The sequence below is a fragment of the Pezoporus flaviventris genome, unplaced genomic scaffold, assembly GCF_033815535.1.
Source record: "Pezoporus flaviventris isolate CSIRO_AGI_PZ_B2104156 unplaced genomic scaffold, CSIRO_AGI_Pfla_v1 ptg000072l, whole genome shotgun sequence".
NCBI lineage: Eukaryota > Metazoa > Chordata > Aves > Psittaciformes > Psittacidae > Pezoporus > Pezoporus flaviventris.
The window spans coordinates 1460703-1479123 of NW_026892620.1; the positions used below are offsets into that span (position 1 = coordinate 1460703).

At 40.5% G+C, this 18421-nt stretch overlaps 1 protein-coding gene across 2 annotated transcripts in view; it reads right to left on the minus strand.

Annotated features, from left to right (window-relative positions):
- Positions 1–256: 256 nt before the first annotated feature.
- EDAR (ectodysplasin A receptor) overlaps positions 257–18421 on the minus strand; it is a 74415-nt gene continuing 56250 nt past the window's right edge. For both annotated transcript variants that reach the window (XM_061472664.1, XM_061472662.1), the window contains 7 exons: positions 8319–8405; positions 7163–7291; positions 7000–7074; positions 6618–6690; positions 5753–5912; positions 2742–2802; positions 257–1384 (listed from right to left, as the gene is read on the minus strand). In XM_061472664.1, the coding sequence (XP_061328648.1) occupies positions 1065–1384; positions 2742–2802; positions 5753–5912; positions 6618–6690; positions 7000–7074; positions 7163–7291; positions 8319–8405 (905 nt within the window). In that variant the 3' untranslated portion in view covers positions 257–1064. The remainder of the gene's footprint in view (positions 1385–2741; positions 2803–5752; positions 5913–6617; positions 6691–6999; positions 7075–7162; positions 7292–8318; positions 8406–18421) is intronic.

Here is an 18421-nt window from a genome sequence, read left to right on the forward strand (position 1 = left end):
ATAGGTCAACTTTTTCTGCACACAAACTCACAATAATGCTTTACCTTCCCGAGGAGTTGGTTTTTACCTGTGGATTCTGCGCTCATGGTCTACGCTTACAAGAGCATAGCACCTGCATTTCAGGTGTCCCTAGAGAAGTTTACTCTTCTTGTTCCTAGTGTCAAACGTGCATCACTGTTGTCTGAATTCCTCTGCTTGAAATATAATTTACTGGAAAAATACAGTTTTCATGGTAGTGGAAAGCTGGTTTGGTTGCTTCTGTTTTTGTCGTGGCAAGGAAGAAGAGAGCTTGCTGCTCTCAGCTTACAAGGAGTGATTGCCAGCTTTTACTGCTCAGTAACCAGCTTGTCCTCAGCAAGTCAGCAAATTGAATTTACAGTTCCTGAAATGTCAGTATGGACCAAGTATGCATTTATGTGCATTATGTACAGCATTTTGAAGCACTTCAATCTGTAAATTATGTCAGACTCTTTTTTCATATAGCAAATTAATCTGAGGACTCTGTGTATGCACCTATGCACATACTTCTAGGTTCAACAAACCCATAGTAAGTGTAGAAAACTAAACCGGTTACGTATTGAATGTGTTAGAGCCGATAGAAATGTACGTGCCTTATGTGTATGAATTACGTTAGCTGTGGTACTGCTTTTGACTGTAACTATTAAACTGTTGAATAAAGTCCTAAGAGACTGGAATATGTTCAGAGAGCAATCCAATGCCTCTCTTGAAGGCCAGGCAGGAAGGGTATCGGCAGGGTTATCTGCACTTATACACAGACTTCAAAATGGATGTTTGTGTGTCCGCTTATCAGTAACTGTTTAACACGATCATTTTGTTTATTGACATGTTTCATACCAAGCTTCTTGGGAGATTTCTGCTTTTGTTTTGGTAGGTGTGTAACTTCACTTCTTTTAGAAGCCAAAGAGAAACACTTCCCACTGGTTATCGTGAACGATTATGTAGAATAAACATCAATGGTCTCTTGTCCAAAGTTTTTTATGCGGTGCTCAGCGGAATCATGGTTCTTGAGGGTGATGTGGAAGCGCTGCTCCCAGGAAGGCATGTCAGGACGTCCCCGCTGGCTCAGGAGCAGGCATTGCTTGTGCCCACTCCAGAATATCTGCACACAAGGATTCAACAGCATCCAACCGCTCTATTTGCACCAGTTTGGTTAGCAGTTCTGGGATGCTGTAACCTGCTGTGCTGATGCGATCAAAGAGCTGCATGCCGTCTGTCATACCACCGATCTCATCTCTTTTCAGTCCAAAACTCTCGGCAAGGTGGCGCCATGTTTTCACTATGGCTTTTTCTGTGTTGTAGGTTGAGCTGAGCATTCGGCTGGTCTTCTCCAGGCAATCAAATGGCAATTCTGTTGGGCTCAGACCTGCAGTGGGAGGTGTTTATTGTCAGATGGCTCTGTGCTCAAGTCTAGACTATCCAAGACAAGGTACTACAGTACATACTGTTAGCTGTAAATACAGCTAAAATCTTGAAGTGAAAGTCCATGATAGGTATCTCTAGCTTCAAAGTTATTACTGTGTATTACCAAGTTAATTCTTCCTAGGGACAGTAGTGTACAATAATTAGAATAAAAAGTTGTCTGGGAAAGAATTATTCAATGGGTTGTATGAATTCTCACAGCACTTCCCCTTCCTTCAACTATTTACTAGCTGTTAGGAACTAAGTACATTGCAGTCATATCCCTAGCGAGCAGCTCCATTAATACACCTCTGCACATCAGGCACAGTGTTTGAGCTCAAGAGACATCTGCAATCCTTCCCTGAGACTGTCACCAGCAGCTGCTGTAACATCTCTGTAATTGAAAGCTGCCCTTGTAGGAGTGTGAGGAGTGAGGTGAAGCAATGGTGCCAGATGCTTGCAAGCATAAAAGCCCCTGCTAGTGCTTGATTGTCTTTACTATCACTGAATCTCTAGAGACGATTTAGCATTCATCCTGTGGGGAAAAAGCTATTCTTTACCTGGACATGTTTTCTGTGTATTCATGATCACAGAATAGAGGAGAGAATCAGCTACAGCATTTTTTCAAACCCAGTCTTTTGCTTCTGTAGTTTCCTGCTTCATACTCAACAGCAGTAATTTGGTGGGAGATATGGCTCCCTGAACAACAAAAAACTCAGATGCACATGTGCACACAAAGTGTGTGTGTGAAGTAAATGCAGTAATTTCTCCTATTCTGCTGGAATAGGAGAGTTGAGGTAGTCCAGTGGTAAAAGAGGGTTAAACCACTTAAAACTTGGAAACTGCACTTTTTGTTGTGAAAGGTGAGACAGCATTTAGAGGAGTAGGATGAGACTTGTGTCTTACCCTCAGTCCTGACCCTCCCCAAATTACAGTTTTGCATTTGGAGCTAGTTTCTATCTGTTATCAAACAGGTTTCCTCTGGGTGGGGAATGCAAGAGTGCTATTGCACTACTTGGTCTGTGTGTGCATGTCCTGACATGACCCAACACTACCCTTCCTGCTCTCCATAGGAAGGAATTTCATGCACACACCTGGAAAGAAGCCGTGGTGTACTTCAGCCTAAGCCCAGCCTGGATAGCTCTGGGATCAGGGCACCATGGGGCTTCCTGGCAAGGGACTACAAATCTGCCTACAGAGTGTCTTCTCTGGATTGGGACTTTCTGCTTTCCATAGGAAGGCAGAAGCCTTTCTTATTTTGTAGCAAACACTTTTAATCTAACTGTGTGCTGTTAGTAGAGGTGCAAGTTTTGTCCACTCACCTTCTGCAACGTCGCATACATTAGCGTACACGTCAAGTATCTTTTTCCTTCGACTTTGAATCTAAATAAGAAGAGATTTATTTCATTAATTTTTCAGTCATGGGGGTAAGCAATTAGCAGACAACAGTGAAAAAGCCATGGAAATTCTTCATTTCAGGGCGCTAGGGGCTATCACACAACGTTCTCAAGGGTGCTTTTTGAAGACTCGAAGAGAGCACAACAATTATTCCGTGAAGCATAAACCTTGTTCTGATTTCCATTTCCACTGCTAGAGATCTTTCTTTCCATCTTCTAGCCCCTTTTTAGAGCAATTACTTTTCTGCTCCAAGTATCTGTGTATTTCTTCTCTTTCAGACTGCAGCAAACTCCTGACAACGCGGACAAAACCAGTACCACACATACAGATAATTACTGTAGGGCTCTCCAGGTAAACCAGGATAGGACTGCCCACAAGGATTTAAATTCAGATTAAAATTGCCTTCTTCCAGTAATCTAAAAGGACTGTAGAGCAGGGGATCTTCCTTCCTGTCATTTGATGTAGAACCGCTTAGTACATTACTAATCGACAGTTTTTTTCTTCCATGATATATTGCCCAGTGAAATCTGAAACATTTTACAGTTAGGGAAAAAAAATAAATAAATAAATAAACCAGTGAAGCTTTGGACAGGGAGAATCTGAGGTCCAGGGAGCTTCAGTCATTTTTGACATGAAAGACACTGAGACTGAAAACCTGACATTTTCCAAGCTGAAAACAGACATTTTGATACAGTTTCATTTAGCAAAAATATGAAGGTTTGGCTTTGGATTCCATGTGGAGTGAAAACAAACGTCAAAATGTCATGATTTCTCAGGGACTGGAATTGTCATCCCTCTGCCAGCTCTCATTAGGACTGAGCTTTCTGAAAAGCTGTCTTTCTGATAGCACCTTAGCATTATCTCCACAGATTTGACACTTTTCACCAGGTTAGAAGAAAAAAGCTCTGCTTTCAGTATTTTGTTTTGTGGAAATTTTTTCCTCATTTTATTTGGGATCTAAAGGCACATCAATGACTTGGTTTAATAGACTTGGCAGCCGAAGACCGCAAAGTGGCTGCTCCACCCAAAGCCTGTCTCGCTGGAGCAGATGCTGTGCAAGTGTGTTGTATTGCAGGGCAATGCAGTGCAGACAATGACTGTTGTTCACATATTCTTGGCACAATTTACATGTGTTTAATCAGTTGTCCTGCTATTGTAGGCTTGGATTTGCTGTTTTAGAACCTTGTAAACAGGAAATTTTCTTTTAATGGGATTTATTAAAACTCCTCCTAAGCACTGTTATTTTCATTTTCCTCTCGTTTTTAGGGCAATGAGGGAGGCTAAATGATTCTATGCCCATGGAGAATTATTCAGGATGCTTTTTTCACCAGCACCAGAAGATGGGGGATTTGAGAAGGTTATGCTGAAAGCAAACAGCCTGATGTTCTTCCCTGTGGTAGCTCACTCTGTAATGGTTTTTGTTTTAACTAGGAGGAAGCAGACTTGGTTAAGAGCAAGCCTCTTAACTTTCTTTGCCCTTATGCAATAGCTACTTAATACTCTTTCCTGTACTAGAAATGTTACTTAATCTCCAGCCTGAAGCAAATTACTGCTTTTCTAACTTCTGGCAACTGGCTTGATAAGGAAATCTTAGGTATGGGGCAGAGGATCTTGGCGCAATGTGCACTTTCATTGAATGGTTTTCTTCAGCCTTGTCAGGAGGCTTCACTCCATGAGAATTATGTTAGAACAGAAGGCCTGGAAAAAATAATTCATGTTTCAGGTGTCTTTCAAGCTGTCTATCCAAATCACTCTGGAGAACATATCTATTATATATGGTCTTTAGAAGGTAAGTCACTTATATTAAATGTTCTGATTTCATGCCTACACAATTCATATTACCCAGTTTCAAGCCAGTGTATACAGAAGTACGTTGAAGTTGGACATTTAGAAATATATCATAAAGCTGAACTTTAAAAGGTGAGCATTGGAGTAGTAAGTTATTTTCAGATAGTCGTAAGTGTCTAGAACTATAGAACCATTTCTCTTTTGTTGAGACTTCCTGTGTCAGGTCTTAGCTGAAAAATGAGCTATTTTTGAAAGTTTGAGCTGAACCAACCCAACAGTTTGAAAGATGTAAACATGAAAATATGCACTTTCAAACATTTTTATTCTTAAAGGATATCTAATGATTGATATTAATGATGTGATTTTGTCCTAGCTATCACCATTTACAAATTATTTTTGAAGTACTAAAGCCACAAAAATTATCTAAGCAGACAGCTTCTTTTTAAGGATAGCTTCATTTTAATATAAACTAAAAAGTTGTGTGTGTGAAGTGTAGCCTTAACTTTGCCTCGAAATACTCCAAGTGAGATAAACTGCTCTAAGAAGTACACACACATCAGGAAGAAGTGAAGGCCTTCCACAGCAAAATAAACAGCAGCTTTATAGTGTCCTTCAGAGCACAGGCATGACCTTCAAAACACGTGTTTTCTTCAAAATAATATGCAAAAACTAAGCACAACACTGACTGAAAAGTTTATGCCTTGAAAATACCAATGCTTCTGGGTTAAGGCACTCAGATGTTACCCTGTTGTATGCATCCATCCATGCTGCTACACTATTTTTCTGTCTTGGATTTTCTGTGATAAATATAGCATCGGGGTTAGTTATATTAGCATTAGCCATATCAGGAGCGGTTGCTGTTAACTGTTTTTTCTTCCTTTAGACTATAAAATATAATACTAAAAAAAACATTTAGTACTTTTGTAAGAAATTTTTTTTTTTTTCAACCCTGAGCATTATATATGTACATATATGTCACTAAATAAATGAGATTCTATGGTAAATTTTTCTGGAGAAGCTTTCGGAATTAGCCTGGTCTGCAGGATCATACATTTTGGGGGTGATATTTTGCATATTGTTTTCTTAAAAAGGCCCCAAAATAAGACAGAGAAGTTCTCTCAAATTTAATTCTCAAAAGCAGACTTACCCCAGTTGACTTATTGCTTGTAGAAGACTTATCTCTGGCCAAATGCACTAAAGATAACAAGCATCTCTCTGGAGTCCCTTGCTTGTCAACTGCAGCTTCTTCATCACTATCCATACTACGGCTTAAAAGGCGTTCATTCTCAGAAGATGCATCATTTTCACTGTAAAATGAAGGTTATAGTTATATCAGTGAAACCTTTCATAGGTTATACTAAAATAATCTCCTTTTTGTAATGGGATATAAAGTAATGGGATAAAAGTGGCTTCCATTTTTTAAAACACCTTTCCTCCTGTCCTGTGAATGTAACTGCATTCACCTGCCCTGAGTATATGTACAATGCCCATCAAATCATATGCAGCTTGCAGGAATCCTTTTATAGAGGGATTTTCCAACTAAGGACATGTTTAGCCCACCTTAATCGTGTTATCTGGCCAGGGCTGGATGCCAGGCAGACACTAGAGGAAAATTATCACACCACGCCAAGGAGCTTCCTAAAGGCCTGGAGCAGTTATTTTTACTCTTCTTGCCTAAAAGTGAAGGGGGACCTTACTAAGGGCATGTATGTGACAGCAGCACTTGGGTCCCAAAGACACCTCTCCAAATAGGAGATGGAGGCCCAAGAGCTGATGTACTGGTCACAGAGGAAGTGGGGAGGACACAGGTTTCTCTTTGGTAACAACTGCAGTCCTGTCCTAGAAACCAGAGAAGGAAAAATCTACTAAGGTGTCTAGTCTCTTCCCTGCTGCAGCAAGCTACCAGCATACCCATCTACTTTGTTCTTCATGTATTCCTCTGTACCAGGATGAATGGTGACTATGTCCCTCACCCACTTCAGTTAAACTGGAAGTACATTTATATTACCCACCTTTTAACAGCCTTAGCTGGAGTTGCTGTAAGTTTCTCAAACTCTTCTTTCTCAGAGAATATCACAACATTATCTATAGATCAAAAATTAGAGAAATTTAAATTGGCAATGAGTTTCCAAACCAGTGCTTTGTCTCAGCTGGTAACCAGATGAGTTCTGCTGGTAACCTTACTGAAAACATGAATCTCTCTGACATGTTTTTAATTGCTATCAGAGGATTAAGTGACATGCTGGAAGTACAAAAACTATCATACATAATTCTTTAGCAAACTCATGAATTTTACACAATTTAAAGGGAAATTGTAATTCAGACAAATGCAGTAAGGGTATTTAAGCCAAATGTTCCCTTGAACAGAAAAAGCAAAACTAAAGTAACTTGTACCTTGCACTTCTTTCTTCTCTTCTTGTGTGTTAGCCTGAGCTTCGACATTTTTTACTGAATGGCTCTTGCAACAGGCTAGAATATAAAAATATAACACTAATTATTCTCAGAAGCCATCTAAAAATAGCATTTGCAGCTAAAATTTCATGTGTTGACCAATTACCTTGAGCAGAAGGTTTTGTTTTCACAATATAAAACATGATGATGAGGACAATGGCAATAGCCATTATGAAGATGGTAGACATTGCAATTATAAGAGCTGTAGCCAGATGTCCTTGTCCTGAAAGATCTCCTGAAATAAATATTTTCATAAAGAAGCAACTGTTAGGATCAGAGAACAGTTAACGGTTTGTGGTCTGGTCTACACTTACGTTTTACTTGTTAAGCATTGAAGAACTTGGCGTTGCATTGGAAAGGCAAAGAGGTTTTCAGAATTGAAAACATTTATGCTGCACTGACCAGTTAACAGTATTCATCAAAAAAAAAACTGATGGCAAGATCTGTCAGATAGAAAGGTATAGGAAATTATATTGTCTGCTAGTAATATAGGAAGCTATACGTAAACAAGAGTAGCAGCTTTCCTACACTGTATGCTGGGAAAGAGCATTGGAATCTAAAAATAGAAAGTACATAAACAAACGGGATGAGACCTAAAACGACTGTTGGTGACTATGGCTGCCTCAGAAGGTTTGCAGTAAAAAGGAAACACATGCAGAAGAGCTGAAGTTTTTCTAACTTCAACTTAAAAGACTTAAAACGCAGCATGGCTAGAAGGTAAAATAAGGTATGTGAAAAGGTATTCAGAGGGAAAATTTGGATGCAAAAGACTGGAATTGAAAAGCCACAAAAGGATGCAGAAAATGACAGATATGCTAAAATGCATGAAAACTTTAATTTTTCTGAAAACATGATTCTCATGGTCATGTTTCCAGACAATACCAGGAACAGCAGCATTGTCAGTACCTCAGTAACTGCATCTTTCCTGTTGTGGCTTCTCAGGTTCACATATTTTTAAAATCTAATAATCATAGAGTCATAGAATCATAGAATAGTTAGGGCTGGAAAGGACCTTGTGGTCATCTAGTTCCAACCCCATGCTTTAGAACTGTTATGGTTAGCTCAGTAACAGACTGGCCATATTTGTGCAGTGTTGATTAACCAAGAAATAAAAAATCATTCTGAATTATTTTAGCAGAAGTTTTAGAAAACTGGAGATAGTGGCAGTGAAATTCACAATAGATATTGCCAGTTTGCTTGCACTTTGTTGATGCCATTTTCAAAACAAACAGCCACTAAATTAAATCTGAGTGCATTCTTACCTTTGTGAGCGTGCTGGTAAGGTGAGAAGGTGCTTGTGCCAGAGGTACTCGGGAAGATGGCTGAAATGCCAGAGGTAGCCCCTGCACCTGCAATATAAACAGAAATGCCATCAACTTCCGTGGTTACTTTGTCCAGTCAAAGGAATATCTTGGCCCAGGTAAACAGAGCTTTTACTTAGCTTGATTGCATTTCCTATGCAAAGAACCCACGAACCTTTCTGAGATGTCACTAATCCCAGTATGCATTTCTGGCACATTGAAAACTGTGTTACAGACTACATTTTGCATAGCCTCTAGAGGGAGTGGAAGAAATCAAAGCTCCTGAACAGTCATGAGCTTAGAAGAAACCCAAGCATCTTCAGACACAGGAAGGGCCAACTGTCATACATGGATTCCCGCATTACAAATCTGTCCTGGGTAGCAGAAAGTTTTCTGGGATCCAGCTGATGACTCAAGTTGTTCACAGCCTGCACTCCATTATTTGCAACATCAGATCCCAAGTCCTATTCGGTAGAGTCATCAAATTAGTGCTTCCCACAAGCATCCTTCACTAGCAGGATCAGTGTGAAGCTCTGATGGTGTGCAAAACCTCATGAGCCCACAGGAAAATGTAGGGAAGGTGACAAATAATAGTGCTGAATGCCTTTCTGTTCCATTGAGCTGTTCTGTCATTAAAGAGAACATTAGACTTTCCTGCAGTCTAGCCAGGCAGTACTTTTCTTATGATTCTTCTCCCTGTCAGTACAGATCTATACTTTGGGGAGCGAGGAAAGCCACAAAAACAGTAAAATGAAGAACTTCATGCTGGGAGAGGAGTGAGATTGCCCAACATGAGTTTCCATATCTGAATTCTACAGCTAAGTTTGAAAGTCAACATTAATTTTTCAGATGGTATCATGCACCGAGTCTTCAAAGCAGTAAACCAAGTCATAAATTAATATATGTGACATGATACTGCATATTATTGGGAATAAGGCTGTTGATAGGAACGCTCTCAGACAGGATGGTGCTGGTATAGCATTCCAAAACAGAATAAAAACATTAAGGCTGGGAGAAAACATTCTCTTCATTCTTAAACAAACTTCAATATCATTGGTAAGCAGGTAATGCAACCAGCTACTATCAACAGACACTGAAAAATGTCTTCTGGCTTGGAGAGGGTACGAAATCCCTCCTGCTTTGTATTATCTGCCTATGGAAAAAGTCCAGTGATAATTAAATTCAGCAGACCTAAAGGCAAAAGACTTTCCCAGTCATCTGGTAAGGTGCACACAGCACTCAGCTCCACAAGCTAGTTTGGCAACTAGCGTAGCTGAGAACCAACCATGCTGTTCTTTAGACCTAGTAAATATTCCAAGAAATTAAACCCGCCAGGTAAACTTGACAGGAAATTAAGCAGTCTGGAACGGTCTGAAAAATGTTCCATGGTTAAGAACAAAGCAATGGACATGTTCTTCGAATTAAGAGAAATGCTTCCTAAAAAAAAATAAAAAAAATAGTACCTAACATAAAACATGGCTGCATGTAGCGAATGAGAAATGTACACTTGAAGTGGCTGCAAAGTATGAGTTGCAGATGTCTTCAAAAGAAATTTTCTTTAACAATGGTAAAACTTCTTTCAAACCTCATTTGTTGGAAGGAAATGGATTAATTTATTAGAATTCTTTTTCTTTTTTTTTTTTTCCCAGCTGAAGAAGTGTTTTCATAAAGTTTTAAATACACTAATTTGTTAATTCGGATTCTTTTCATATTACGTAAATGACAGAGAGATGACGTAAGTCTTGCCTCTGGTCCCTTCTCTGTTACAAGCTTCCAAGAATTAGTTATGAGCTTCAGAAACTACAATACAGCAGTAGACCATCTATGCATCAGTAGATGGAGAGGTCATCTGCATGTAGTGGAGATTAGAGACAGGTAATTTTTTAAATTTCAGCAATTCTTCACAAAACTGAAGTGAATCATCCAGGTCTCGACCCCTGTATCTACTAATTATGATTGGACAACAGAAGAAATTTAGTAAATGACCGATGCTGTAGCCAGATATTTTCCTTCATGTCCACAGCTACCAGGTTTACGCCTATTCTTGCAGTCCCCCTGGCAAATCCAATTACAGCCAATTGTAATTCCGCGCAGTCCTTGCATGCTGCAACAAGTCCACAATAGCTTTCTTATGCTGCCTTTCAGCTAACACAGGCAAGCTATGCTGCTTTGTCTGCATGGAGTTTATATGACAAGCTTCGGCTTGTCTCCTCCATAAACAAGTTTTATCAAGCTTTCCTCTCTCTCTTTTCCTTCATCTGAAATACATAGTCATTGAAGTATTTCTGCCTAGTCAATCTTTCAGTCATTTGTACTATTTTCACGTTTTTCATATCTTCATTTCTCCATCCCTGGAAGTGTCCAAGGCCAGGTTGGACAGGGCTTTGAGCAACCTGGACTAGTGGAATGTGCCCCTGCCCATGGCATCAGCGATTGGAACTGGATGAGCTTCAAGGTCCCTTCCAGCCTCAACCATTCTGTGATTCTGTGATTCACCGGTCTGTGAAAGGAAGTAGAGCCTTCTAAGGTGGGAAGTCTCACAGCAGTGGGTAGCATAGGACTGGTAATAAGGAAGGTCATTCATTCTTCATTTAGCATCATTGTCACCCTTCACCCAGCTGTACCCCACATCAAGATACAGCTATGTTGTCCACGCCGTGCACACACATGTGAACCTCTGCTGTGCACAAGAGTGAGCACCTTTAGCATCAGAGCCTACGTGCAGAATTTTCTTTGCATGGGAATGCGGCCGCCTCATTTGTTGTGTAGAGCCTGCTGTGGCAAAATCAAGGCTGGTGCTAGAACGTCATGTCTTTTTTCATATGCCTAGGTGGGAGTTAGTCGTTATGCATATTTTAAGCCTATTATCAAATTTAATAATTTGGCATATTCATTATAAGCCAAAGTTTTTCTTTAGATGTGGCTTAGAAGAAAGTGCCAATTTGTACACCTGCACTACAAGAGGAACAAAAAAATGCCAGCTTCTGCAAAAGTTCAGTTCATATCGGTTTTGCGTGAGTAAAAAGAAACAGAACTCGGAGCTGCTGATTTTGCCCAGCCCAGCACTACACCATGACTGCAATGTCAGTGAGTTCCTGTGCACATCCAGTCTTGCATCCCGATCACATTATTAATTCTGGTTCCAATATAGATGGCACTTACATAATCTATAAAGACTTAGATACAGCTCAGGCAGAGACATCCTAAGCTCCTACAGCACAACATATGGAACCAACTCTATTTTAGTGTAAAAAAAAAGACTGATGGCTGTAATACAGTTGTGCAAAAGACTGCTTTATAACCCTAGACATCTGTAAGTGATATTGTAGCAATGTGATAAGGACATTAGGAAAGAAGTTTATTACTGAAGGTTGGTCAGCTTTTGCATTATAAACACTTTTATTAAAAAATTGTAATTTAGTTATAACTTTCTTGGAGTCTAAGTACAGTTTCATTTAAAAATCCCTATTTAAAAGAACAATTGAATTTGTATTTACATTTGAATGTTTGGGTTTTTTTAACTCCAAATATAGCTTTAACTTCAATTGCCGTGCAGCCAGCCTTTTGTCCTCATCCTGAACAAATGTTGGGCAATAAAATATTGTTGGTTGGTTGTTGCAAAGAACCTTTCTGTTTTATGTAACAGCACTACTATAGTTGTTCATGTATCTCAAGGCAGAATAAGAAGTGACAAAAACAAAACTACCAGATATGTGAGAAGAGAAGGGTGCAGGGAGGGAAGGTTTTACCAACATGCCCCCTTGCAAGTGTTTGTGAGTGCATAAAATCTGGTGCAGTAGGAGACCATATGTGCTCCTGACATACGCTGCTGTGGGTGTCAGCTTACTGGTCCATGCAAAGGACAGCTGCTCATAGCTAGCAGCTGCTTTTTTTAAAGTTTTAGTACTTAATAACATACTGTAAAAATACCCAAAGTGTGTATACAACAGACTATCATCACAGTGATCCTGTAGTAAGAAGCGTTTTAACAATGTCTTTGTGTATATATGTTTCTATTTCTTGCCATTGAGTACAGCTTGCTTTCTCCCAGTGCATCCCACTTCTCAGAGCCATGGTCCAGTTATGACTGGCAAGGCACGCTCGCTACTACCAGCTGAGCTTTGAGCACCCTCATTAAGACTGTTTGACAGGGGAGACGTGAGATAAAGCACACATACAAATAAATGACTAGCAACCTGGAATATGAGGTGAGAAATAAATTATATTGAGTTGAAATTCAATAAAGGTAGACAGTTTATGTCTGACAAAGTAATAAAAATCTGGATTATAACTAAACCTAGTCGTAAATAAGACCTAGATATGTAGAAAGCAGAGGTCAGAGTTTTCAAATGAATGTAAATCTGTATTTGGGTATTCACATGAAAGGTTTGGTTTAAAACTTCAAGAAACAATGCTTTGAATGGAAACCCTGTGTGCCTGGAAAGTTACGAAAGCTGAAGCAGCAGTCAAAGTCAAGCCGCTCTCTAAGGTGTCTGCATATGACTTCAGGAATCAAACAATAACCAACCCCGAAAATGTTGCACATCACTAATAACAGAGCATATCCTAGACAATGGATGATTGCCAGACTGCTCTGTATTTTACTGTCTTTTATTTTCAGGGGGCATACAGAATACTACATGACAAGCTACCATAATGTTTCCAGGTAGATACTTCAGCTGTTGTAGGTAGTTATTAAACCAGGAAGAGCATGAAGTAAATTAATTCCTGAGACTGAAACTCCTAAAAAAAGTAATGGCAAAGTTCCCCCTGGGCTTCTATTTTTGACCTGGTCATTCTCACTGCAAGTAACCACTACTGTTCAGACACATAAAAGGAAATATTTTACGTTGTTGTGCTCTCTGTAATGCCTTTAATTATTTCATTTCTCTCTCTTTTTATTTTGCAGGGGCAGGGATGTGATGACAATTATAGGTCACATGGCCCTAGTCTGACAATTTGTTTGCAGTTTAGAGAGGGACCTTTTACATATAGTGACAGGACAAGGGGAATGGCTTTAAACTGGAAGAGGATAGATCTAAATTAGACATTGGGAAGAAATTTTTTCCTGTGAGGATGGTGAGGTGCTGCACAGGTTGCCCAGAGAAGCTGTGGCTGCCCCATCCCTGGCAGTGTTCAAGGCCAGGTCGGACAGGGCTTTGAGCAACCTGGTCTAGAGGAAGGTGTCCCTGCCCATGGCAGGGGGATGAGCTTTAAGGTCCCTTCTAATTCAAACCATTCTGTGATTCTATGATTCACTTGGACCTATAATCAATGCACAGTACTGGAAAGTCTTAGGAACACGCTTCCTGAACTAAGCCTATGTCCAGGAATGCAGTGTTATCATCTCTTTCACTGTGCAACACCAAGGAGATAATTGCCGTTTAAACCTTACTATGGTGACTTCAGAGCATTGGAAGGAGGAGAATGGAATCGCAAGGAGCCTATTTCACCTCTTCTTGGTGACCAGCCTGTAGAGGTGGTAGAAAGCTGCAGCTCTGCAGGTTTTGCAGCTCATGAGCCTGGGCAGAGCGATGCTACAGAAACTTGCAGCATCTCCCATGGATGGGTGGGTGGTGCCCACTGCGGGAGCTGCAGCTCCAGCACAGGTGAAAACATCAAAGTCACTGGAGTTTTATTCCAGGAGAACTTCACTAGGACCAGAGTGTCCCCCCCCGAGTCATACCTAGGCACAGCTTTCCCAGCAGTTGAAAACAGCAAACCCCATATTTGCTTCTCAGACCCCTCCCCTTGAAGGTTTACGGCTGTGGCTGGCCAATTTTGTCCTAAAATCAGGTTCCTTTCCTAATATAGACAAACCCTAAGGGGATGAGAATTAGACCATACCACCAGTGAACAATAAAGCACTGCCTTCAACATTTCTTCCATTACACATGTGAGGAGGGATGGGGCGTTCAGAGATCAAACAACTCCAAAAAGAAAAGTTTGTTAGCTCCAGTTAACAAGCCTATTCATTTGTAAGTGTAATTTGAAACAGAAGGGGAAAAAAGTCCTGATGTTGATCATACAACAAAAGGATAAATCTGGCAAGGAATGAAAATTAGTGATGTTACAAAGAATGGAGAATTAAAATAAAATTTTCTGAAAGAATTATTTTTCACTAATACAAGTGATTTTGGCACTAGGATTGTTTGTGTCAAGCACTTCAAATAGGAAGGCTAAGTTCTCTGTCTTCAGTGCACAGTGATGGACAGGACCCCCTGATTCAAGCTCATCACCCAAAGCCATCAGCCTCTTAGTCAATTGTTCCACCTCATCTCTCTAACTGTTCTGAAGTTCTAATGATACAATAATAAAAATGATCTTTTCTGTTTCTAGATGCCATTTGCTCTCTGGTAATTAGCAAATAACTTGACTACATGTATTTTAACCTGTTGGTATTCCTTTTTCTTTTTAATTTTCCTTAGCTCTCATTGGTAGGTTTTAGACTTACAATCTTACACAGGTTGACTATTGCATCTGTTTTCATATGAAAAAAGGTGAGGGTATTTTGTGCCCATGCACTCTAATGTATGTATATGGTGGATTAGAAAGGAGACCCTCAATCACATGCTAAAATTCTCTAGATCAATAATCTGTGAGTGAAAAGGATTTGTATATTTGATATAATTATGTAAATACAACTTCAAAGTAAATGTTCTTCAAGTTTTTGTAGCAAGGTTTGATTTTGTTTTCCTCCATAATTTTTGAACTGGAATGGCAGATATCAAAGTTTGAAGAGAAGAGTTAATACACATAAACTGATAGAGAGTTGCAGCTGCTAAAAGACAAGATCTCTTCCAGCAGTAACTGTACCTCTCTGCCAGAGAAACTCCATGGAGGTTTACATCTTCTGTCTTGCGTGTACTTTTACATTGAATAAAACAAAACCAAAACAAATCAAAACAAAAAACAAAACAAGCCAAACAACAAACCAAACCAAAACCCAAATCTCAATAAGATAGTCAGAGGCCTCAAGTGACTCTAGTTCCAAAGGTGTCAACAGAAAATCCAGCACCATTAACCGTGGGAAGCCACATCTTAAAGGTTTGATGCTCGTTACCTTCATTCTTTGATTTGCATAGGAAACTTGCCTCCACTATTTTTTGCAGAGCTGCTATTTATTACAGAGGTATCCCAGTTTAGTGTCAGCGAGGTGCACTGATTGCTGGTTATCTGCTTCATACATAGCTGAAGGTCTCACATCTTTGATGGTTTGGCATTATGCTCCTCTATGCTTAGCAGGCAAGTCCTGAGTCTCCCACACAGTACACTGGAGGGAGCTGCATGCTGAGAAGCCAGAAGTCTTACGTCGGTGTTTCACAGTGCAGAAGATATGAAAAAATGCAGTCCTTATGGTGATGTTTACACTCTTCACAGTGAGAAAAAGCTTTCCTGCTACACAACCCACATCCTTAAACTCTCATGTGCACCGCCCCTTCCCCATACGTGCGCATTGCACACAGACTGCGGCTGAAGGCTGGTATTCCTCTCAGACTGCAGAACACTGCTGCTCCCATCCTTCAGACCAGGTGATACGCTTGCCTCAATTAAATCTCTGGCCTCTGTGAAATGTCTTCCTCTCCTCCCCCTCCTTACCATGCCATTTTGTGCTATTTCTTTAAAAGGTGACACAGGCCCATCAGGGAATTTCCTTTTCACTTTTTACACTAATATTTCCAGATGGTGGAACATGGGGTGTTCATCTTCTTTCTTCAGCCATTTCAAGGTTTATTGACTGTGTAGGAGATGAAAGTTGCACAGCAGGCTCTTGGAGTTGAAAACTATTTGTTTACCCTTTGATCAGAGCCAAATATTTTTCTGCCAGATAAAATGTACTGTCAGGCAAATTCTCTAAGCAGGTTTCCATGCAGCAGCAGCACACCCTACTACTTCCCTCTCCTTCTGGCCCTTTGTAACATGCAGACTAGGCACTTCCCTAGCTAAGGAGAGCACCACTGTCCTCTAACCCTGTCACAGACCTAATGAAGGGCTGAAATGGGGTTTATCTGCCCTCATTTTTTTTTTGTCTAGGAGTGCAAACCTAGAGCTTGTCATCCACAGCTTCCTATTCTTAAGTAATTTGACATCCTTGTTTCCTTGCAACCCATTGGGTCACCTTTCTCTAGTGGTGTGCCACATGCAGAAGTGTTTGAAAAAAAGGAGCCTTAGGAAAGAGGTGCCCCTTTAGTGTGGTGTTTAGGCTCATGAAAGCTGCTCAGCTCTGTTTTGATGTCTCAAGAAAGGAACAGAAGATACCTAGAACTATTTGGAGTCCTTACTCTGGGTCCTCCACCATGACAGCAGGTCAATAAACAGAAGTTAAACTTCATAGAGGAACCATTCCTACCAAAGAGCTGATATTATCCTTCATATGGTGAAATCTGATGACAGTGAGACATGCAATAAAGCCCACTTGCTAATACCAGCAGATTTTATGCCGCCTGCCACAAAAACAGTGAGCTTTTCAAAAGGTTCCTGCAGCAAGGCTGATTTTCCATCTGGAGTACAAATCACTGCCTACATATTAGGGAGCTGCCATTTCAAATGGTGTCCAGAAGTTCAGACATCATAAACCAAATTACCTGAGCTTAGTGATCTGGGGGATTTGGATTTTAAGAAGCTTTCCCACTTTTTGAACACTTGTAATCAAATGGTTGGCTTCGTAGACTTGATTAAAATGGTAATGTTTACTCTTTCTAAGACTAATTTCTCCTACTTTAATACTCAGTTTCTTGGTTTATGCACCTGCCTAAATCCTCCCCCCCCCCCCCCCCCCCCCAAAATAATGTATATTTATTCTTGTGTTTGCCAGGTTAAAAATTGCATGTGGTTAGCTAGTTGTGCAATTCATACTTTCCTTACAGAACTAAGCATGTTCTAAATCATATCTGCCAGATATCCTATAGAAGACAAAGATTTTGTTTTTGAATTGAGTAATAGTTGTAAGATCTTCTGGTAGTTCCTCACCAAAACAGTAAGCTACAGCAGTAAGCTACAACATGTTTTATACTACTAGAACCCCATTTCAGCAGGGTTTGAGACAGACCGTCAGAGCTGAGGAAGGATTCATTTCTGCTTATTGGTTTGCAGCAAGCACGGTTGTATTCCCATCAACGGGGCGGGCAGCCAGCCTGTGCACGCATACAGGATGGGGTGTGTCCACATCCTCTTACCATACACCATCATCTCCCCCCAAGAGTCCTACCCTCATGTTTTCACTTATCTCTCCACCTTCTTCCAACATTGTACATTTGGGTTCTCCTTTATGCCCTTACCTCACCGTTTAATACAGACTTTACCTCACCAAAATCACCCTCACCCCACCCTCACCCATTCCCACTGTCTCAGGAAGAAGCTCATGTCTCAGGACCCAGTGGGTTTCTGCAGCCAAGTGAGGCATGCAGCTGTACATGAGACAGCCACTTTGCATGCAAACAGTCCAGAGAGATGCCTCCCCCTGGGTTGTGAGGTGGTAATTATCCCCTGGCGCACCTGAGCTCTTGCGCTTTAGCAAATGTGGTAGCTGCTCACAACCCATCCTCCTTTGAAGTGGCCCACAGAGCACCAATGACACAGTTCAGCAGCATCTGAACTAAGTAATTGCTATTTACTTACACTAATAAATGCCCAGGGACTTTTGTGTCAACTTCTGCTTTCAAATCAATCCCACAAAATATTGCAATTCTTTTTCATGATGAAGACTTTAAAAGAGCAGAACATGGGCAGGATTTTGGGTTAAGATGCATTAGGTTTCTCTAGGGGACTGCCCATTTTTGTCTGGGTTTTTCTTTTAAAGTTTTTCTCCTAATGGGCTCCAGATTCTCTGAGGGGGTGTCAAAGTGATTTGGTCATCCAGAGAGAACCTCATCTTTCCTTTTTCTTTCCTCACTTTCTTTATCCCTAAAGGAGACGGAAGTTTTTTTGGGAGTCGCCTCTGCATTACAGTGCTGGTGTGTGGCTGTCCCTCTTCTCTGTGGCATAAGGATGTTCCTTAACATGGGACACTTTTAAGATTGGAAGAAATCTTTTACTGTGAGAGTGGGGAGGCACCGGAACAGGCT